Source organism: Hemitrygon akajei, chromosome 1 (genome assembly GCF_048418815.1).
Source record: "Hemitrygon akajei chromosome 1, sHemAka1.3, whole genome shotgun sequence".
Taxonomy (NCBI): Eukaryota; Metazoa; Chordata; class Chondrichthyes; order Myliobatiformes; family Dasyatidae; genus Hemitrygon; species Hemitrygon akajei.
The window spans coordinates 26,300,521-26,324,662 of record NC_133124.1 but is presented as its reverse complement, the minus strand read 5'-3'; the positions used below and the strand labels follow the sequence as shown (position 1 = coordinate 26,324,662).

The 24,142-nt window shown below is 42.4% G+C and overlaps 1 protein-coding gene across 7 annotated transcripts in view; it reads right to left on the bottom strand.

Annotated features, from left to right (window-relative positions):
• Window positions 1-22,603, bottom strand: part of tpd52 (tumor protein D52) — a 219,206-nt gene extending 196,603 nt beyond the window's left edge. For 5 of the 7 annotated variants that reach the window (XR_012098237.1, XR_012098236.1, XR_012098238.1 and 2 more), the window contains exon 1: window positions 22,389-22,603. Coding sequence is in view for 4 of the 7 variants with exons in the window: in XM_073039898.1 (XP_072895999.1) it covers window positions 22,389-22,407 (19 nt within the window). In the remaining 3 variants the exon portion in view is untranslated. The remainder of the gene's footprint in view (window positions 1-22,388) is intronic. The other 2 variants (XM_073039917.1, XM_073039942.1) reach the window with 2 other exon arrangements.
• Window positions 22,604-24,142: the final 1,539 nt, after the last annotated feature.

Sequence of the window (24,142 nt, the reverse complement as noted above, 5' to 3'; positions counted from 1 at the left end):
AAAGCATAGCCTGGGTGGTGAGGATCTCTGATGGATGCTGCTTTTCTACGGCAATGTTTCATGTAGACGTGCTCCAATGGTTGAGAGGGTATGGGCCAAATCCACGACCTTTTGTTGAATTTTCCCATCAAAGGCATTGGTGGTCCCATACCAGGTTGTAAAGCAGCCAGTCAGCACACTTACCCCACACATCTGTAGAATTATGTGAAGACTTTCGATGACGTGCCGAACCTCCGCAGACTCCTGAGGAAGTAGAGGCGCTGTTGTGCTTTCTTCACAATAATATTTATATGATGGGTCCACAACAGGTCCTCCGAGATAGTGACACCCAGGAATTTAAAGTTACTGACGCTCTCCATCTCAGGCTGAGACTCTTCATCAGGGTTGGACAGGAAAGGCAAATAAGCCAGAATAAGGTGGAGTGGGGGGTGGTGGGGAAGTGGAAGAAGTACAAGCTGGCAGGTGACAGGTAGGAGGCCTGAAGACAAAGGAATCTGAGAGAGAGTGGACCATGTGAGAAAAGGAAGGAGGAAGGGCATCAAGGGGAGGTGATGGGCAAGTGAAGAGAAGAGTAAGAGAAGCCAGAATAAGGAATGGAAAAAGAAAGGGGAAGGCCTTGATCTTCAAACATCTTTTACTCAATTGATTAAAGTCTGTTCTGGTGCATTGAAAGTGAGGGTGATTTTTTTCCCCTCATCATTTATGTACACCTTCCTGAGATGAGAAATTATCCACATCTTCCAAGGGCTTGTGAACTTTAATTATTAAGTGAAATAAATAGTTTTGTGGTCTATCCAGATGTTGCTGTACATAGGCGTCATCTTGACATGAAGTGTCCTACAGAAGATGCAAGTTTCAGACTGCGCTGCACTCAGGACTTCAAAGCACAGATTATGAAACAATAAAGCAAAGCAAAGGAACAAGTCCTTCAGCCCACAATTCTTAACACCAATCAGGATGCCATTCTAACTAATCCCATACACTTGCACATCTATATTTTTCAACTCCCTATCTCATGTACCGTATCTGATGCTTTTGACTATAATATAAAGTATAAGGAAACTTTTCTCAATTGTCATGAAATCCACAAACTCTGTCTATAAAGGTTTCAGTCACCCAGGTCACTGTATATCAAGCAGTAGTGAATGAAGGCAACTGGACTCAATGTGTTGTCCAGAAGATGTTTTGCCACTCATCGACGAGGTTTCTTCAGTTCTAATCCATAGTAGGTAATTTGCCGGTTTATAAACTCCGAATTGTTTAAAGGTAAAACGATTACATAAGGCTTGTTAGAAGTCATAGGGAGAATGAGAGGGTCATTAGTCTCATCTTTGCATGAATGAACCATCCTATGATTGCTATACCTTTCAACAATTTAGTCTATAAGCCAGAAAACTACCCACCATGAATTAAAACTAAAGAAGCCTCTCGGATGAGTGGCAAAACAACCTCTAGACAACACAGCAAGTCCAGTTGCCTTAACTTATTACTGCTTGATACACATCCTCCGGTTACTGACTCATCTAGTCTAGGAATCCTTCCTCCAAATTATTAGGTGATGCCAGGTGGGCAGGAAAGGTAAAGGGTTGGAGAGGGACAAATGTGATAGGAGTGGACCATACTAGAAAGGGAAGGAGGCTGGTACACGGGGGAGGCGATAAAAAGATGTGAAAAGGTAAGAGGCCAGAGTGGGGAATAGAAGAAAAGGGAAGAGGAGGGGATTTTTCTTTTAACCAGAAGGAGAAATCGATATTCGTGCCATCAGGTTGGAGGCTACCCAGACAGAAGGTGTTGCTCCTCCACCCTGAGGGTAGCCTCATCGTGTTGTAAACTTCTTTTGATCTACCCAATGCAAAGATACCACGTACTACGGTGAAAGTAACTTTAACTCTTTATTAGCAAGTTACTCGAGAGAACCCTCCTTAAGCACTCTCTCTCGGAGGCAGCTTTGAGGGTCTCTCCCTCCTCAAGCAAATACAGTTCTTTTCATATACATGCAGTCACGTACACAGATACATGTGGGTTCACCCCCTTGGTTTCTGTACAGATGAGTATTGTTAATTTTATCAGTCATAAATTGTTTGTATAACAGTTTTAATTACTACTATGTCTGGGCACAGGCTTAACATCCAAAAACTCCTGCCCTTGAAAATAGCCATTCTTTTTTATGCTCATCTTGCAGGTACCATAAGGAATACAAGGCAAAATAGGTTTCTCACAGCAAATAATCAAGCAATGATACAAGTTACTCTAAGCAAAACCGAAGTTAAGCGCAGATCGCATACCAAGGATGTCACCTGCTCAGCTTATCATATGAGAAAGCATCTGTGCATCTATACTCTTTTTCTCAAGCTCAGCTTATCTTATGAGAAAGCATTTGGGCTTCTATAATTTTTCTCAAGCTCTTAGCTGCTTATGACCCTTACAAAAAATAGCCAGGGTCACAAGCGGCCTACGAGATGCTAACTTCTTAATATTACAATCGTGCCACAAGAGGCAGCCATGGACGAACATGTCAGAACAGAAATCGGTATCGGAATTAAATTGTTTGGCCACTGGGAAGTTCTGCTTTTGGTGGATGGAGTAGAGGTGCTCAATGAAGCAGTCCCCCAATTTATGATGGGTCTCACTGATTGTAGAGGTCACATCGGGAGCACCAGGCACAATGGACAACCCCAGCAGATTCACAGAAGTGTTGCCTCACCTTTAAGGACTGTTTGTGACCCTGAATGGAAGTGAGGGAGGTGGTGATTAGGCAGATGTATCACTCTGGCTGCCTGCAGGGATAAGTGCCAGGAGGGATAATGGACAAGGGAATTACGGAGGGAACTATCCCTGTGTGAAGTGGTAGGGGTGGGAGAAATAAAGCTAAGTTGGGTGTTGGGTGGTAGGGTTCCTTTGAAGATGGTGGATGATGCAGAGAATGATGTGTTGGATGTGGAGGTTCATGGGGTGATAGGCAAAGACACAAGGAACGCCATCACTGTTAAAGAAGCAAGAGAAAGGATGAGCATGAATGCTTGGGAAATGGAGGAGGTGCAAGTGAACACAGCATCAATGGTGGAGGAAGGGAAACCCATACTTTGAAGTAGGAGAACATCTCTGATGTTCTGAAAAGGAATACCTCATTCCTGGAAACAGATGTAGCAGCAGAGAGGAAGGAACTGAGAAAAGGAATAGCATTTTTTAAAGGAGAGTGTGTGAAGAGGTATAGTCATGATAACCATGGGAATCGGTAAGTTGATAGATGGCCGTCGACAGCTTAATTCTAGAGGTGGAAAACGGAGAGATCAAGAAAGGGAAGGGAGGTGTCAGAAATGGACCAAGTGAACTTAAAGGCAGAATGGAAGTTGGAGGCAGAGTTGATTAACTTGACTGAGTTCAGCATGGGTGCATAAAGCAGCACCAATGCAAATGTTAATGTAGCAGAGGAAGAGATGGGGAAGAATTTTGAAACATGAACTCTTCTATGTAGCCAATGAAAAGGCAGGCATAGCTGGGAGCAGCCAAAGGAAAAATGTTATTATTTAGTGCCTTTCTATCAAATCTATTGTTAGCTTTTTCAGCTCTAAAGAAGAACTACCAATTTCTCAGTTGAAGGCCTTCAGGATTGCAAGGGACAAAACTAGACCTCTGGAAGATCAGAATGGTACTTCATAGTGGACCCAAAAAAGATGGGAGATCTTAAATGAATTTTTTGCATCTGTATTTACTCAGGAGACAGACACAGTCTATAGAAGTGAGGCAAAGCTGCATCAACTTCATGGACCCTATACAGATTACAGAGGAGGTATTTGCTGTCCTGAGGCAATTAGGGTGGATAGTTCCCAGGGCCTGACAAGATGATTCCTCGGACCCTGCAGGAGGCAAGTGCAGAAATTGCCAGAGCCCTGGCAGAGATATTTAAATCATTCTTAGCGACAAGTGAGGATTGAAGGTTAGCCAATGTTGTTCCACTGTTCAAAAAAGGCTTGAAAAATAAATCAGGATATTATAGGCTGGTGAGCTTGACATCAATAGTGGGAAAATTATTGGAACGTATTCTAAGGGACTGGATATACAAGTACTTGGATAGACATGGACTGCTTAAGGCTAGTCAGCATGTTTCATGTGTGGTTGGTTGTGTCTAACCAGAATTACAGAGTTTTGCAAGGAAGTTATCAAGAAAGTTGAAGGCAAGGCAGTGGATCTTTAAAAGGATCTAGTGCTTTCCTGGCATATATGACAAATAAACTCACCTTGGGCTTCCAGCTGGGCACAGAAAGCCCAAAGAGTTTATTCTCAGCGGATTTTCTCGATATAAGACTTCAGCAAGGTATTTGACAAGGTTCCACATGTGAGGTTGGTCAAGAAGGTTCAGTGCTCAGCATTGAAGATGAGGAAGTAAACTGAATTAGACATTGGGTTTGTGGGAGAAGCCGGAGTAGTAGTAATTGGCTGCCTCTCTGACTGGAGGCCTGTGACTAATGGAGTGCCACAGGGATTAGTGCTGGGTCAATTGTTTGTCATATCAATGATCTGGATGATAATGTGGTTAACTGAATCAGCAAGTTGCAGATGACACTAAGACGGATATAGTGGGCAGCGAGGAGTACTATTTGAGCTTACAGCGAGATCTGGACCAGCTGGGGAAAAAAAATGGGCTAAAAAAAATGGCAGACAAGTGCGAGGTGTTGCACTTCAGTAGGACCAACCAGGGTAGTTCTTACAATTTTGGTCTCTGTCCCTGTAGTTATGAATTGTGGCAAATTTTTAACATCAATTTTCCTAATTCTTCTGCAGACTTATTTCCCTCATGTTGATTCAGTTCATCTGTAGTCTGTCACCATCATTTCTGATTTACAAGTGATACACCAAAACACGAATACAAAAAACAGCTTTCCTGACGAAGAATTCTGGGGAATTACTTGCTTCCACCAAGTATGGGAAAATAAAGGCATCTATCAATCCCCACTTTGTCCAAAACATGATGGGGGACACATTCCTTCCTATGAACAGCTGCTTTTCCTGACATTTCATGTAAACAAGGCAGCATACGAGGTTTTGACTTCGTTCCACGTTCTAAGTATCATGCACAGCTCCATGATTATCAACAGATCTGCCAAACTCCCAATGACTTTAGCAGGTGAACCCCATGACAAACACCATACCACTCACCAATTATCAGTATGCTTCTCTAATCAAAAGTCCTTTTATTAAAAGGAAGTGCAAGTAAAATAATGCCATGGTTATCTATAGAATTGATCTTAATTAGGTGATTTCTTGAAAATTTAAGACTAAACTATAAAATTAGCCATTAAAAAGTTGACAAATATAAACAAGTGAAAAGGAAATTGCAATTTATACTTCTAAATGCAATCAAGGTTAAGAGCAGGTTCTATTTTTGAAACACATCTAATCAATATTTAATAGTCTGATGCATTCAAATGAAGTTTGACACTCCAATTTGGCACAGAGCTATATTGTGTCACCTGGCACTGATGTTTTAAAAATAACGCAGTGGTGTACTAAACTTATAAATTCCCATTTATATTTTTGTGCCAAAGAGAAAAAGTATCAACTGCTTTGTAATCCAACAGCAGGTAAATAATGCCCATGATTCCATATACAGTGGATTCTTCGACAATTTAAACACCGGGCCAGATGAATTGAAATGGCAGGGTGTCACGACAAGAGGCAAGGGTTGGGCCAGTTCTGCTTGATGCTTCACGACATTTACTCCACTCTGAGCTGAACTGAGGCAGAGGCCTGCTCCGGGCTTCATGTCTATGGACTCACCTTTGTTCTGAATGCTATTTGCTTACTTTTATTGTTCTGCAAGATTTGTTTTTCTTCTCTCTGCACATTGGGTGATTGATGGCCTCTTTTTTTAAAAAGGGTTATTTTGAGTTTCTTTGTTTTGTGACTGCCTATAAGGAGATAAAACTGAAGGTTGGTAATAAATGTACTTTGCACTTAGAAGTGAGCAAGAGACTGTCAGAAGAACATTTTAGATGATTTTTATCAAGTTTTACATGGGCTTATGAGCAATGGCTAGTCTGGTTTATGTGTTATCACCTAAAACGGAAGCACAAGTTATAAATACACATTAATACCTGGCCTTATGATAAGCTTAACCTCCACCTCTTTCCTACTGTGAACAAAAGCTTCCCCAGGAGGCTTCTAGCATTCCAACTGCTAAGACAGGCCAACAACTGCTAATGTTACAATTATTTATCCTTATTCAATTACTCTCCACTCTCTACAGTGCCAGTGCCTGGCCAAGTGGTTAAGGCGTTCGAGCCTTGGCTGAGGCTGCGTGTGTCCCCTCAAGCAAGGCACTTAACCACACATTGCTCTGCGACGACACTGGTACCAAACTTTATGGGTCCTAATGCCCTTCCCTCGGACAACATTGGTGGCGTGGAGAGGGGAGACTTGCAGCTTGGACAACTACCAGTCTTCCATTTTTTTAAAAACCTTGCCCAGGCTTGCACCCTGAAAACTTTCCAAAGCGCAAATCCATGGTCTTTCAAGACTAACGGAGGCCTACACACTCTACATCATCTAGTCTCCTTTTACATTCAATGGCACCAATTGTCCTGGATAGCTGCAAAATGAACTGCAATCATCAGTTTGCTCATTTTAATTTTATCATGTTCTACTAATTAAAATAGACTCCAAAATTAGAAACCACAGACTTTTATCATACTTTATCATTTCTTAGCATTTCCAAATATTAAATGTTCCTGTTATGAATACAGAGTTCGTACAAACACAACTAATACACCAAATAAAAATGCAATAATTTGAACACTAGCTTTGAAATATTTAAACCTGTTACAACTTAAATCAGGCCAAGCACAGTAAGGCTACATCTACACTAGACCGGATAATTTTGAAAACGCCGGTGTCGCGTAAAAACGTTAGGCGTCCACACTATGCGCTTTTTAAAATATCTCTGTCCACATTGAAACGGAGATTTCAGCGAATCTCCTCCAACTGTGCATGCGCAGGACACATCTACCAAAAACAAGCGACATGTTTGGTGTTGAATCTCACTGTGAAAGTGCGTGTTTGTTCAGTTACAGACTAGAAAAACTTAAAACGACAGGCAGCTGTTGGCTCTTGCGCAGGAAGATTTAAAAGTAAAAATAAAACAAATTGCCTAAAATACTCAAATACTGAAGTGTATGGAGGCAACCGACAGGGAGTTCATGGACTGTATGACCCAGCTGACGACGAACATTGAAAAACTGACTAACTCTGTTGCATTAATAAAGCACCTTGTTAAATGTATAAAACATGTCTGCATCAGTATTATCTTGTATTTCCATACAATGTTACATTAGGCTGTTACACATCTATTGTCAGAGAAGTACTTGCATAAATAGGTAAACCACCTTCATACGAGCAAGGACAGAAAACAGGACTAAGTGAGTACAGTATACTTATTTATTCAGTAAGTTATGGGTCAAAGTATTTGGTGAGTATATTTCTAACTCTTCTGGCTTCAGTCTCGTTGCTGTCTGATCTGAAATTGTTAGGTTGCGTTCAAGAAAACAATGAAATAGCGTGCTGCCGTCTGACAGCGTTTTCAGAAGTCTCCGGTTACCCCATCCACACTGATCTGCCCGAGCAGCGTTTTCAAAAATATCCACCTTGAAAAGTGTTTCTGAAAAGCTCTGGTTTCGGGGGACCAAAACGCCGTTTTAGTGTGGACGGAGGGTAAAAACGAAGAGAAAAAGCTTCTGTTACAGATTTATCCGGCGTAGTGGGACGTAGCCTAAGATCACAAGACCATAAGATATTGGCCATTTCACCACGGATCCATTTTCCCTTTCTCCTGATTTAGATCTCAGTATATTTTATAAAGGATAAAAATAATCAAAAACATCTACAATATTATGCACATTATAAAAGCATAAAAACTGATGCCATGGTACATTATATTATGGTGCAGAGTTTCTCAGAACTCACTTCTTAGGATTCATCTGGAAGAGCCCTGTAGCATTCCAGTAAGTGATTAATAACATTATGCCATGATGCTGTATTAAGAAAATGCTTTATTTAGAAAATATATAGATTACTGAAAAAAGGAATAGGTACAGTCAGAATTAAAGTAGTTGAAAATGTACACAAATCAATACCTCCAATTACAAAGGTAATGGATCAAGGCAACTAAACAAGTTCTGTGAAATATTGTGAAAATGGGGAATCACTTTGATGACATTATTTGACTATCTCGGCTCCCAAGCAGACAGCAGGAATTAGAGGAACAAATATGCAGGGAATATCATAATCTGATATTAGAACAACAGAGTTGTAATAGTAAGTGATTTTTCAAACTTTTCTCATGTTGACTGGGACTGCCAAAGTGCTGAAGATCTAGATGAGACAAAATTTGTTAAGTGTTTCTAGGAAAATTTTCTAAAGCATTTTTGCAGATAGCCCTACTAAAACGGGGGCTAAACTGATGTCCTGTAAAATGAAGCTGGGCAAGTGATTGATTTGAATGGGCATCGGGGTACACTTTGGAACTAGTGAACACAATTTTGTTGGTTTCAAGATAATTGGAAAAAGATGGGGCTGGTAGTTAAAATCCTAACTTGGAAAAAGTCATATTTCAAAATTAGATGTGAACTTGCAAAGGTTAATTAGAGAGGTTGTTAGCAGGTAAATAAATAACTGACAAGTGGGAGACTCATAAATGCTAGATCAGAAAAATTAAGGTCAATCTGTTCCTGTTGGAGTGAGCGGCAAAACCAACAGAACCCTGGTTGACATGGAACATTAAGCCTCTAGACAATTAAAAGGAGGCATGCATCAGATATAGGCAGCTAGGATGCAGGGCAAAAAAAAAGGACAGGAGGTATCCCTGCAGATAAGAGAAAGAATCCCAAAGATACTCAGTATATTAAAAGCAAAAATGGAAACTAGGGAGAGAATAAATCTTAAGAATCTGTGTAGTAATCTGCACGTGGAACCACATGCAAGGTCTTTAGGGAATATTTCAACAGTATTTACTGTGGAGAAGGATCTGGTGGTTAGTGAGTTTGGGGAAGAGAAAAGTGATATCCTGAAGCTTAATCAACATTGAAGGGAGGAGGGTGTTGACAGTTTTGAATCACAAAATCCTTGGGTTATAACCAAATGGACATTGTGGAATGCCAGGGAAGAAATTCTGGGGTTGGCAAAGATATATCATCGTTAGCTACAAATGAAGTGTTATAAGAATGGATGATGCCTAATGTTGTGCCTTTAAGAAGGACCACAAGGACAAGCCAGAGAATGAAAGACTAGGGATGGGAAAGTTACTGGAGCAGTTTCAGAGACACAGGATGTGGTGGTGGTGGTGGCACATTCGATTGCAGTGGCTTCTACAGGTCAACCAAAGGTGTTGTTTTTCTTTTACAAATCGCAAGACCTTGCTGGACATTAAGAACTTAAAAGTACTGCAGGTCTACCCCACCAGCAAGTTGCTCAATGGTGAAAAATCTGAAGGACCAGATCGTGTTGCCACATATATCGGTGTGTTGAGGCAGCGTGCAGTCTAACAAAGAGTGACCACTTTAGTCATTTTTCTTGTGATCGCAAGATCCTGTTGGACATTGGTAACGTGGAATGCTGCAAGTCCGATTTACTAACTTACTAGCAGGCGGCGGGTGAGCTACGTGAGGTTGTAGCAAGGACTAGGTCTCAAGCCACACTGTCACCTGTTTACAGCCACCAGGAGAGGCATCAGAGTCAATGTTCTTTACTGAAGGCCATATTGGATGGCATCCAAACTGAAATCAGTGCTGCTCCCAGTGTTCGCTCAGCAGAAGACTAGCTATATTGTGCTTGATTGCAGATTTTTGCAACATTCATGGACTCAGGGTCTTGGACAATATTTTGTGTGACTGTATTTTACTGATATCTTTTTTTTTATGTGCTTCCCATCATATACATGTCTTTTGCTGTGTGTGACTGTCAGCACTGTGTTTTGCACCTTAGCCCGGAGAAATGTTGTTTCATTTGGCTGTATTCATGAATGACAATTAAACCAGAACATAAAAAGACTGGAACCACAGAGCAAAACGACTGCACTTCTGTAGAGTGATAGAGAAAAAAATAATAAAATATTTAGGTACTTGGACAAATTGTACTGGCCGAGCTGTTGATGGCTTAAATCGCTCTCTGAAGTCTTGCAGTCTTATCAGATAAGAAACTGAAGAGCAGGGCCAGGAGGAAAGCAGTGAGTACCACAGCTATAAGGAAACAAGAAAGCGAACCAAAGCAAAATCATTGATTTGGTTATACCTTTACACCATTTGTAGCTTCAAAGAGCGATTGAGGGATAAAAGAGATCATGAGATACAAACAGAGGATTAATTAACTACTCAACTCAATCACATTGTTCCCATGTGCTCATGTTTAATTCCTGTTATCTAACATTGTGCTCTGCAAAACAAAGGGAGGTGCAGTCAGCAAATATTACAGCTGCTACGTTGAACGTTAGGCAACAAATTGAAAGATATGTTGTTGAATACAAACTCACTAATCTTGTCTATACAAATGAGATACCACTTGCATTGCAGCTAAGTGCAATACTAGAGGCATCAACCTCTGCTACTATTTCACAAAGCTTGAGACCTTCCATTAAATAATCCTCACTATTCACCACACTATTTCCCCACCACCACAATCCCCCCAGGACTCCATTTCATTCAATCAAGGGCTGTTGTAGCAACACACTGATTCTACATCTTTTTGAAATACTCCCCCAAAGTTAATCACTCATTCCTTCAATCTCATGTTGTGCTCCCAATTTTTTGTCATTATTTTACATCTGCTTATGTCTCCCAGCTTGTTTATCTACTTCAGTGTATGCTTCCTAACACAATGCATGATTTCCTCATATTAACAATGCACAACACAAAGTACAACACTGACATTGAAACTCAATGAAATGTTATGCAATTACTACACTTCTCAATTAGTGCACCCAAGTATTTAAATCAAATTGCATTGCAAAAGATATATCACATTAAGCAAAGCTATTTTGAAGTCAGACAAAACTGGTTTCCAAATACTTAATCTACCAAGCACAGTAGCCACAACAGTGCAAATCAATAACATGCAGTACCATGTTCAAAGTTCCACAATACATATTAAACATATGACTGCAATTCCCTCTACTGTCTGTAAAGAGTTTATACAGTCCTCCTCCATGACCACCAAGGTTTCAGGTATTCCCGCTTCCTTGAACATTCCAAAGTAGTACAGTTGTGGGCATGCTCTGTTAGAACTAGAAATATGGCAGCACTAGTAGGCTGCCCCCAGCACATCCTCAGAGAGTGGTGATTATTGATACAAACAATGCATTTCACTGTATAGATAGATAGATAGATAGATACTTTATTCATCCCCATGGGGAAATTCAACTTTTTTTCCAATGTCCCATACACTTGTTGTAGCAAAACTAATTACATACAATACTTAACTCAGTAAAAAAAATATGATATGCATCTAAATCACTATCTCAAAAAGCATTAATAACAGCTTTTAAAAAGTTCTTAAGTCCTGGCGGTTGAATTGTAAAGCCTAATGGCATTGGGGAGTATTGACCTCTTCATCCTGTCTGAGGAGCATTGCATCGATAGTAACCTGTCGCTGAAACTGCTTCTCTGTCTCTGGATGGTGCTATGTAGAGGATGTTCAGAGTTTTCCATAATTAACCGTAGCCTACTCAGCGCCCTTCGCTCAGCTACCGATGTTAAACTCTCCAGTACTTTGCCCACGACAGAGCCCGCCTTCCTTACCAGCTTATTAAGACGTGAGGCGTCCCTCCTCTTAATGCTTCCTCCCCAACACGCCACCACAAAGAAGAGGGCGCTCTCCACAACTGACCTATAGAACATCTTCAGCATCTCACTACAGACATTGAATGACGCCAACCTTCTAAGGAAGTACAGTCGACTCTGTGCCTTCCTGCACAAGGCATCTGTGTTGGCAGTCCAGTCTAGCTTCTCGTCTAACTGTACTCCCAGATACTTGTAGGTCTTAACCTGCTCCACACATTCTCCATTAATGATCACTGGCTCCATATGAGGCCTAGATGTTGCAATGTTTTGATGTACATGTGCAAATACAGCTAATTGTTAATCTTTAATTTTTAAATTCAACACATCTTGACATCTGCCAAGTAGATAGATAGATAGATAGATACTTTATTCATCCCCATGGGGAAATTCAGCATTTTTTCCAATGTCCCATACACTTGTTGTAGCAAAAACTCATTACATACAATACAATACTTAACTCAGTAATAATATGATATGCATCTAAATCACTAGCTCAAAAAGCATTAATAATAGCTTTAAAAAGTTCTTAAGTCCTGGCAGTTGAATTGTAAAGCCTAATGGCATTGGGGAGTATTGACCTCTTCATCCTGTCTGAGGAGCATTGCATCGACAGTAACCTGTCGCTGAAACTGCTTCTCTGTCTCTGGATGGTGCTATGTAGAGGATGTTCAGGGTTTTCCATAATTGACCGTAGCCTACTCAGCGCCCTTCGCTCAGCTACCGATGTTAAACTCTCCAGTACTTTGCCCACGACAGAGCCCGCCTTCCTTATCAGCTTATTAAGACGTGAGGCGTCCTTCTTCTTAATGCTTCCTCCCCAACACGCCACCACAAAGAAGAGGGCGCTCTCAACAACTGACCTATAGAACATCTTCAGCATCTCACTGCGGACATTGAATGACGCCAACCTTCTAAGGAAGTACAGTCGACTCTGTGCCTTCCTGCACAAGGCATCTGTGTTGGCAGTCCAGTCTAGCTTCTCGTCCAACTGTACTCCCAGATACTTGTAGGTCTTAACCTGCTCCACACACTCTCCATTAATGATCACTGGCTCCATGTGAGTCCTAGATCTCCTAAAGTCCACCACCATCTCCTTGGTCTTGGTGACATTGAGACGCAGGTAGTTTGAGTTGCACCATATCACAAAGTCCTGTACCAGTTTCCTATACTCCTCCTCCTGTCCATTCCTGACACACCCCACTATGGCCGTGTCATCAGCGAACTTCTGCACATGGCAGGACTCCGAGTTATATTGGAAGTCAGATGTGTACAGGGTGAACAGGATCGGAGAGAGTACGGTTCCCTGTGGCGCTCCTGTGCTGCTGACCACTGTGTCAGACCTACAGTCTCCCAACCGCACATACTGAGGTCTATCTGTCAAGTAGTCCACTATCCAATCCACCATGTAAGAGTCTACTCCCATCTCCGTTAGTTTGTGCTTTAATATCTTGGGCTGGATGGTGTTAAAGGCACTAGAGAAGTCAAGGAATGTAATCCTCACAGCACAACTGACCCCATCTAGGTGAGAGAGTGATTTGTGCAGCAAATACGTGATAGCATCCTCCACTCCCACCTTCTCCTTATACGCAAACTGAAGCGGATCCCGGGCGTGCCTGGTTTGTGGCCTCAGATTCTGTATTATCAGCCGCTCCATGATCTTCATCACGTGCGACGTCAAGGCAACAGGTCTGAAGTCATTCAACTCCTTTGGCTGTGGTTTCTTCGGTACCGGGACAATACAAGATGTTTTCCACTGTCTGGGTACTCTTCTCTGATCTAGACTCATGTTGAAGATGCGCTGTAGTGGTTCTCCCAGTTCAGTCGCACAGGCCCTTAGTAATCGTGGGGAAACTCCATCCGGTCCAGCCGCCTTGCTGGTACAGATCTTCCTCAGTTGACCTTCCACCTGTGCAGCCGTAAACCTGGACGTGGGCCAGGTCTCCTGTGAGTGGCTATTTTCCTGTGAGGGAAGTAAGCCTGGTGTGGAGTTCTGCAGTGAGGGTGAGATTGTGCTGTCGAACCTATTGAAGAAGTTGTTCAGCTGGTTCGCTTTCTCCACATCTCCACTTATGTTTGCCCCTCGCTTTGCACCACATCCGGTGATGATCTTCATCCCATCCCACACCTCCTTCATGCTTTTTTCCTGCAGCTTTTGTTCTAACTTTCTCCTATACTGCTCCTTTGCCCCCCTTATCTGTACTCTGAGTTCCTTCTGAACTCTTTTAAGCTCCAACCGATCACCATCTTTAAAGGCCCTCTTCTTCTGGTTTAGGAGGCCTTTGATGTGACTAGTGATCCAGGGCTTATTATTGGGATAGCAGCGAACAGTTCTAACAGGAACAACCGCATCCACACAAAAATTAATATAGTCCGTTGTGCATTCAGTGACCTCTTCAACGCCCCCACAGAGCCCCCCTTGCAGTACATCCCAGTTCGTAGTACCGAAGCAATCTCTCAGGGCCTGTTCAGCTTCAGGAGTCCACTTTCTAAAAGAGCGTGTGGTAGTGGGATGCCTCATCACAATTGATTTATATCTTGACTGTAACAAAACCAGGTTGTGATCAGCTTTCCCCAGTGCAGGCAGCGGGGATGCACTATATGCATCCTGTACGTTTGCATACAGCAGGTCAATAGTCCTGTTACCCCTGGTGTAACAATCCACGTACTGGGAGAAAGCAGGTAGTGTCTTGTCCAAAGTCACATGGTTGAAGTCCCCTGTAATTAAAAAGTATCTGTGTACTTTTCAAGATATACTGTACAATCCTTCATTTTAGAATTTCCTCCATTATAATCTTCTTTCCAATGAATTATAATCTAAAGCGAATTAGAACCTACCTCCTACAAATAAAAAGGTGAACAGATTTTAAGGCAAAAATTAATATTTAAAGCATAAGTAAATAGTATGTAAACACAAATTTTGAAGGACAAAGTACTTAATGTCAATCTACTATCTAGTTTGATAGATACACACACACACCTTTCTCTACATCTTTAAAAAATAAATCTTTGAAATTTTCCTCCAATTTTGATGAAAATTCATAACTCCATCTTGCTTTTCACCTATTTTTGACTTTTTTTATTATGGAAAAGGCACAGTTAGAATTTTTCTGCTCATCACTAACTGCAACCAAGTGAACGTGCAGTTATTCTAATGAAGATACTTCCACAAAGGAAATTTCAGTTTAGAACAAGCCACAATGAAAGGAGCAGTGATATAGTGCCAAGTCAGGATGGAATGCTACTTGAGGGGAAACCTAGAAGTGGTATTTCCTACATGCCTGTTGCCCCGACCATCTTGGCTGGCATGTTGCTAGGTTTTGAAGGTATTGTTAGATTTGACCAATTAATTGCAGCAATTTTATTTACACAATGCATACCAGCTGCCACAGAGTTCATTTTAGCTATCCGGAGAGCTGGCCATTCCACAAGGAGGCAAAGTCTGCACTGTGATCAACAGCCTTGAAACAGGATACACACAAGACCTTCTTCATTTAAGCTGGTGACTTAAACTAGGGCAACATCAAGAGTGGATTACTAAAATACTACCAGTCTCTTATCCCACCAGGGACCCTAAACATCTTTAACTATTGCTACACAACAAAGATACCAACTGAGCCCCCGACCCCACCCCTAACACTTTAGAAAACAGGTGGTGCTCCTTCACCCTGCATACAAAAAGAAGCTGCAACACAAGAATACAGCCAGAAAATCATATAGTACTGCCCTGAGGAAATAGATGAGTTCTTATACAACCACACAGAGTCAGTAGACTGGTCCATGTTCAAAGACTCAACCTAGGTGATTATGTCATCACTATCACTATATCAGCAAGTACATTGAGGACTATGCACCATCAGGTCAATCTCCCCACTGAAATCCAGGTCTGTGGCATTTAAATCAGGTGACTCTAAAGCAGTGCTCCCCAACCACCGGGCCGCAGACCAGTATCGGACCGCAAAGCATGTGCTACCGGGCCGTGAGGAAACGATACAATTCGGCGATATGAAACAATATGAGTCAGCTGTACCTTTCCTCATTCCCTGTCATGCCCACTGTTGAACGTGAACGCACGCAAGGTCATCAGTTGCCTAAATGCAGTGATACCCTCGTGCCAGGGATCACCGGTTGGCCTCGCGCAGCCAGTGGGAAGTGCTGTTGCTACTAGCCTGGAGCGCAGACAGATGGGCGCCGCCTCTAAATTTGTTTTGCACACCAAATGTTCGTGGGGAACCCAGTGCTAATATATTCGCAGGCGACCTGATTTGGGCTCAGGGTTTTGCACGTAGAGCAGCTAGCTCGCTGCGATCTACTGAAAGTCATTCCTCGAGACAAACTTTTGTCGGCCGATAGATTCTATGGGGGGGGGGGGGGTCGGGCACGCGCCCTGTTGCACTCCTCGCTCGGTCGCTCTCTCCGGACTGCAACCGCCACAAACCTGGAACGGGGACCTCCAGCCCTGACCATGTCCTCTCACCCCACCCACGACCAAGCTGCACCTGGCCAAGGCGTCTGGTGGCGGACAGGCGGGAAGCTGGAGTTCGGGCCTGGAGGCTGTCTAATGAGGCAATAAAGCCCTCAAAACTGCTTTGGTACCTTGAGTCCAAGCACCCTGCACTTAAAAGAGAAACTTGTTGAATTTTTTTTTGAGTGGAAAAAAAGCGAGAGCAAGTGGGACAGAAGCAAGTGCTGATAGCCACGTAAACTAAATTGCAGAATAGACTGGACATAAGGAACCTCCTTCAAGTATTGCTGTATTCCGGTCGTGTTTAACATCCCCCCCCCACCGTCGGCCGGTCCTCAAGAATACTGTCAATATTAAACCAGTCCGCAGTGCAGAAAAGGTTGGTGACCCCTGCTCTAAAGCGACAGGGTATGCAATGAGCTCTCCCTAGCATGTGCTAGCTAATGTGGTCACTGGAAACCTAAGGGCAAGATTGTTGTATCAGAGGGATGTTAGGAATGTTAGTCCTGTTTCACTAACACTTGGCTCGCCCCGACACTTCAGACACAACACTCCAGTCCGTGGGGTTCTCAATCCACCAGATGGACTGAACTGCAGCACTCAGAAAGGGAAGAGATGGTGGGGTGTGCTTCATGATAAACTTATTGTGGTGCTCAGACAGTAGTCCTGTGTTAACTCTTATAACACCTGACTTAGAACATCTAATGATTAAGTGTCAAATGTTCTACTTAACGAGAGCACTCTCTGCCATGATCTAACAGCAGTTTACATACTGGTGAAGGCAGATGTCAAACAAGTACTCAGCATATTGAATATCATGATTAACAAGAAACAGCCTTCACCTGACAACTTTCACACACTTGCCAGGAACTTCAATCAAGCTAGCTTGAAAAAGTCTTTGCCCAACTATCATCAGCATATCACCCACAGCAACAGAGGACTCGACCATTGCTACAGTACCATAAAGAATGCCTACTGTCCCATTCCTAGACTGCATTTTGGGAAATCTGATCTTCTGGCTGACCTCCTGCTCCCTGTGTACAGGCAGAGCTTAAAGGGCAAGGCGCCAGAAGCAAAGACAACAAAGTGTGGTCACAAGAAGCAATCCTACAGGATTGCTTTGACTTGGTGAACTAAGCCACGTTCAAGGACTCAGAGGACCTGAATGTATATGCCAGTTATCATGGACCTAAAAAGACATTTGTGGAAGAGTGTGTCCCCATAAAGTCATTCAGACATGAGATCATCCTTTAGGAGCGTCAACCCATGGAAAGCATCTGGTGAGTACTGAAGACATGTGCTAATTAACTAGCTGGAGCGTTCACTGAAATCTTCACTCTCTCACTTTGGCAGGCTAAGGTACCAACCTACTTCAAGCAGGCTTCAATCATACCAGTACCAAAAAGAGCATAGCAACCTGCCTCAATGGCTTTCACTCATCAGGCAAGGGTGCAACTAATGAAACTTAACTGAGATAAGCTATGAATTAGATGTGTTTTTTTTTTAAAATACAAGTGCAGTGCACATCCTACATTTTAATCGTCTGGAAGGGAATTTAGGTGGCATGATCAACAAGTTTGCAAACAACATCAAATTTGGTGACAGATAAACAGAAGGTTGTCCAGGATAGAATCAAGGAGCTAACCCAGATCAAATGGGAAAGTAGACAAGGGCACAGCTAATGGAGTTTAACTGAGATAACTATAAAATGATGCATTTTGGGAAATTAGCCAAGCAGAGTTCAGGGGAATGCTATTGAACAGGGAGACCATGGACCTCTGAAACTGGCAACACAGGTAGGCAGAATGGTGTAGAAGGCATATGGTTTGATTGTCTTCATCAGCAAAGGGCAAAGGCACTGGGTATATGATTACTGGTTACAGTCATACCATATCAGTTAGGCCACACAAACTATTGTGTGCAGTTCAAGATGTCATGCTGTAAGAAGGATATGATTGTTATAGGGTGCAAAAATGATTTACAAAGATGTAGCCTAGACTAGGTTTGAGCTTTATTGAGAAATTGTACAGGTTTGGACTATCCTGGTGGTCCTGCTTCTCAGCTTTTTGCTAAGCTCTCCAAATTCTCTCTTCAGGACCTCTTTGCTTTCTTCCTAAGTCGTTGGCACCAATATGTACCAAGACATCTAGCTGCACACCTCCCCTCCAAAATGCTGTGGACGCAACCCAAGGAACCCCTGACCCTAGCACCTAAGACAGAACACACCATTTGGGCGTCCTGTTCACATCCACAGAATCTCCTGTCTGTTCCTCTGACTATTAAGTCCTCTATCACTACTGCTTCCCTCTTCTCCTTCTTTCCCTTCTGCATAATGGACCCATGCTCAGGTGCAGTAACCCGGTCCCTGGTAATAAACAATAATAATGACTCATGTTTTAGCAAATTGAATATCTTCTCTCACTTGTATTACACTAGAAAAGAACATGGTATGTTCCCCAAGAGTGGAGAAAGCTGGGGGGGGGGGGGGGGGGGGGTAAACTTAGAGAAGTTCATAAAATTGTGAAGGGCATAGATTGAATAGATAACACAGCCCTCCTCCTCTTCTCTTTCCCCAACCCACAGAGTCCAATGACTCTTGAATGCCCCCACTCTCTCTACAACTTTCAGAACCCTAGGGTGTAGTTAATTTGGTCTGGGTGATTTATGCACCTTCTCCCTGTAATAGCAACTGCACTAACTCCTCTTCCCTTACACCCTTCAAGCTCTGGCACACTGCTAGTATCTTCCACAGCGAAGACTGATGCAAAATACTTTTAGTTCATCTGCCATCTCCTTGTCCCTCGTTATTATTTCTACAACCTCTTTCTAGCAGCCCTATATCCTCTCTCATCTCAGAGATAGATATATACACACACACACTTGAAAAAGCTTTTTCTATCCAGCTTGATATTATTTGCTAGCTTGCTTTCATGTTTCATCTTTTCTCTCCTATTGATTCTTTTAGTTGCTTTCTGTAAGTTTTTAAAAGCTTCCCAATCCTCTACCATCCTGCTAATTTTTGCTTTGTTTTATGTCCTCTCTTTTGCATTAGCTTTGAATTCCCTTGTCAGATGCAGTGATATTATTTTGCCACTTGAGTATTTCTTTGCTTTTGGAATACATCTATCCGGCACCTTCCTCATTCTTCCCAGAAACTCAAGCCATTGCTGCTCTGCTGTCATCCCCGCCAGCATGTCCTCCCAATTTACTTTGACCAGCTCTCTCTCATACCACTGAAATTTTCTTTACTCCAATGAATTAGTGCTACATCAGACTTTACTTCCTCCCTATCAAATTTCAAGTTGAACTCAATCATTTTGTGATCACTGCCTCCTAAAGGTCCCTTTACCTTAAGCTCCCTAATCACCTCCGGTTCATTACATAACACCCAAATTAGTATAGCTGATCCCCTAGTCAGTTCAATGACAAACTGCTCTAAAAAGCCGTCTCATAGGCATTCAACAAATTCACTGTCCTCAGATCCATTACCAACTTGATTTTCCCAATTTACCTGCATGTTAAAATCTCCCATAACTATCATAATATTGCCCTTTTGACACACCTTTTCTATTTCCCCATTGTATTCTTTAGTCCACCTCCCAGCTACTGTTTGGAGGCCTGTATATAACTGCCATCAGGATCCTTTTACCCTTGCAATTTCTTAACTCAGCCCACACAGATACAACATCTTCTGATCCTATGTCACATCTGATGCCATTCTTTATCAGTAGAGCCACGCCACCCCCCTGACTACCCTCCTATCCCTCCGATACAATGTGTTACGATGGACATTCAACTGCCAACTGCAACCATCCTTCAGCCACGATTCAGTGATGGCCACAATATCATACTTCACAATCTGTAATAGTGTAGCAAGCCGATCCACCTTATTTCTTATACTCTCTGCATTGAGATATAACACCTGGAGTAGCGAATTTGCTACCCGTTTTGATTCTGCATCCCTAATACACTGATACTCACCCTGCTGACTGCAATTTTGTCTTATCATCTGTCTGTCCTTCCTGGCAGTCTGACTGCATGCTATCTTTGCTTTTTTACCATCCATCCTATCCCGAGCCCCTTAACTCAGGGTCTCATCCTGCCAAATTAGTTTGAAGCCTCTCCAATAGCTCTAACGAACCCACCCATGAGAATATTGGACCCCCTCAGGTTCAGGTGCAACCTGTCCCGTTTGTGCAGATCATAACTCCTCGAGAAAAGATCCCAATGATCCAAAAACCTGAAGCCCTGCCCAATGCGCCAGATTCGCAATCACGCACATCTGCCAAATAATCCAGTTTCTACCCTCACTGGCATATGGTACAGGTAGCAATCCAGAAATTACTATCCTGGTGGTCCTGATTCTCAGCTTTTTGCTAAGCTCTCCAAATTCTCTCTTCAGGACCTCTTTGCTTTTTCTTCCTAAGTCGTTGGCACCAATATGTACCAAGACATCTAGCTGCACACCTCCCCTCCAAAATGCTGTGGACGCAACCCAAGGCACCCCTGACCCTAGCACCTAAGACAGAACACACCATTTGGGTGTCCTGTTCACATCCACAGAATCTCCTGTCTGTTCCTCTGACTATTAAGTCCTCTATCACTACTGCTTCCCTCTTCTCCTTCTTTCCCTTCTGCATAATGGACCCATGCTCAGGTGCAGTAACCCGGTCCCTGGTAATAAACAATAATAATGACTCATGTTTTAGCAAATTGAATATCTTCTCTCACTTGTATTACACTAGAAAAGAACATGGTATGTGTGAACTAATGCTAATATATTTTACTTTGCTGGATCATCGTGAAACACTGTTTAACCGCAAGTTGTCTTTCTTTTCTACTTATCTATTCTTGTAAATATCAGGTGATTAGACAGCAGAGCGTTTAGTCACCAAATCATTGAAAGATGCAAATCAGAAGAGCTTGGAATGACCAAAGTGACTCCAACCAGCACTGAACATACAATAATGGCAAGTTTACATAATGTCAATTAGTAGAAAGCTGTCAAATTTTCAAGAAAAAAATGCACATTAAGTAATCAGAGTAGTACAAGATCAAGAGTGACATTGAAAAAATTCCACCATAAAGCATTCCACAGCAGCCCAGGAGAGAGGCCAAAATGATCTAGTGGGCCAATTGTGGCCCATCAGTAATAAATTATGCAAAAATATAAAATGTTAACTGAAGACAAAATTCCATCCACCAACATCAATCTCCACTAGGAACAAATAAGATCTAACTACAAAGATTGCCAAACATCTGGATGAGGGCCAAAATGAACAGTTTATGCCAACTATATACATTCTGGTTAAGTATATTCTGTCCCTTTAAAAAACAGTTCACCAAAAAATCTGATAGATGCAATATGCACAAGAGCTCAACACAAATACTGTAATTACATATTTTCTAAATACTTCACATCAGTCAGGTGTCCTACGTCAGACATGTGTAAGTGACTCAGACCTAAGCAATTACTGGACATGGATTACCTTATAAACAAAACCCTGTTGTCTTGCACAAACGGGCATTTGCATTGTACTTCTTCTGCAACCAACATTCAAATGTACAGAAATAGCATATAATCTACAAATAGGAGCTATTTATCAAATACTGAATGTGCTTAAATGCAAGTTTAAGAACATTCTTTTCTCGTACTAAAGCATAACAAATGTTACAACTATTATCATAAGCTGTACTAAAGAATCATGACTGGCGAATTTTACTCTTGCAAGTGTCCTTGCTAATGAAATACTTTCCGTTGGCTCTGACGGGGTGGGGGGGGGGGGGAATGGAAATTAATAGACCAGCTGTTATCACAAAAGCCAAACACCCCACAGGGTACGGCTTCGGGCGGTGGTCAGAACATGGCAGCCTCGTCAGATTAATTTTATTTTTATGCAATCAAATTAAATCACCGAGTAAAATCGTGAAGCAGGTGAAGATGACGTTAAAAATGAACGGTAGCTATGTGCTCGGCTGGAGCACTCGCAAAGATGGAATAAGAGCAGCAGTAGCATTTGCCTCGGATTCACCCCTCAATAATTTGAATCAGGCGGCGCCGCCGCTCGACTCCACGATGAACGCGGCTCGGGTCCGCTTACCTTCGTTGGAAGAATCCATCCCTCCCTTGTTTCTTCACGAGCACGGGTAACGAAGGAAACGTGGAACTATTCCAGCTAGCGGGCCGACCCTGCAGCGCGCACTCCCTCTTGCCTCCACTGACAGCGAGCGATACCCCTCCCTCCCTCCTGGGCTCAGTCCGGTCGGTTCAGCCCCACACCTCCGCTCCGCCCCGCCCCCGTTAACCGCTGTTTGCAACGACGTCGGTTGCTTGTCCACGTCATCGGGGCACGCTCAAACACGTGCTGGCTCCGCCGCCGGGAGCGCGCCGGGCTCGAGGTGCGCAGACGCACGCGGAGAGCGCGCTCGGGGTGGCGGCTGTCCGTCTGTGCCGCTCGCGTCTTGGTTGTTGGGCATCGAGGCTTGACAGCGGGGCGAAACTGCGCTCGCCATCAGCGGTTAAAAAAAAATAATCCCGTTAAATTTTTATATAATGAGTGAAGCATGCTAGATTAGGTCACGCATTTGAACCAAATGCTGTTACTGTCGAGTCCATTGATTGTCTCTAATATGATTAGTAAATAAAATGCGTTTCTTTCAAAATTAAGATCATAAGATAGATATAAAGGGAAAGATCATCCAACTCTTTTTAGCTAATTTTCTCAGAAAGATTAAGCACTTCCCACATGATAACATGCAAGTATTCAGAATTTTGCCACCACTACTTTGTCCAGAAGTTCATTTAGTGTTTTTTCTAATTTGGGGATATGAACTTTTGACATCCATCTGGAATTCATCTTCATCTCCAACCTTGAACAAACCCTGACCAGCATCACAAAGAGAGAGAAAAAAACGATCCTCCGTGGTGGGGTTGGAAAAGGTGGAATGGTGTTTTGGCCAAAATAATTTCAATTGAGCAACACACACACACAATGTTGGAGGAGCTCTGTGGGTGAGGCAGCATCTATGGAAATGAATAAACAATCAACATTTCAAGCTGAGACCCTTCACCTTCATTAAGTTAAGCAGAGAAGCATATGCCCAATTCCCCAATCCACACTCTGCCTCCAGCTTGATTATGTGAGTGTCTGAAGACAAATTGCAAAGGTATCTGCATCTCCCCTGCCACGACAGGTTCCAGTGACTGCTCAACTGACCACTGCAAGAAATTCACTGTTAGAAACATAGAAACCTACAGCACATTACAGGCCCTTCAGCCCACAATGTTGTGCCGACCATGTAACCTACTGAAGAAGGGGTAAGCAGAACATCTAGATTGTCCTGAAATCCAGCAAATTATAACCTGTGAATAAACCTTCAGCTTCTCTCAAGAAAACGTTAGGACTGGTTTGATGAAAATGCCAAGGAGGTATAAGGCCATGTTAAGTGCAACCAAAACATCCTTAGATTGGAATTTCTACTGTGCCTCAAATGACAAGAGACAGTTCTACAGGCACCTGAAGGCTAAGGTTCGAAAGAAAACCCATAACCAAAGAAAAAACTGATGGTTGTGTGGTACATATTTTTTATTGTCTATAAGACTACCTGTAACCCAACCACTGAAGATCCTTTCCCTTGAGAACTTAGAATAAAGGCAAAATTGTCAAGAAAAAAGTAGTCAGAACCCATCAGAAAGAACACCAAGGAAGTGCTCAAAAAGTTAAAAGTAAATTTATTATTCAAGTATGTATATGTCACCAAATATTACCCTGAGATTAATTTTAAGCAAGCATTCACAGCAGAACAAAGAAATATAACAGAATAAGTGAAAAACTACACAAAAAGACTGACAAAC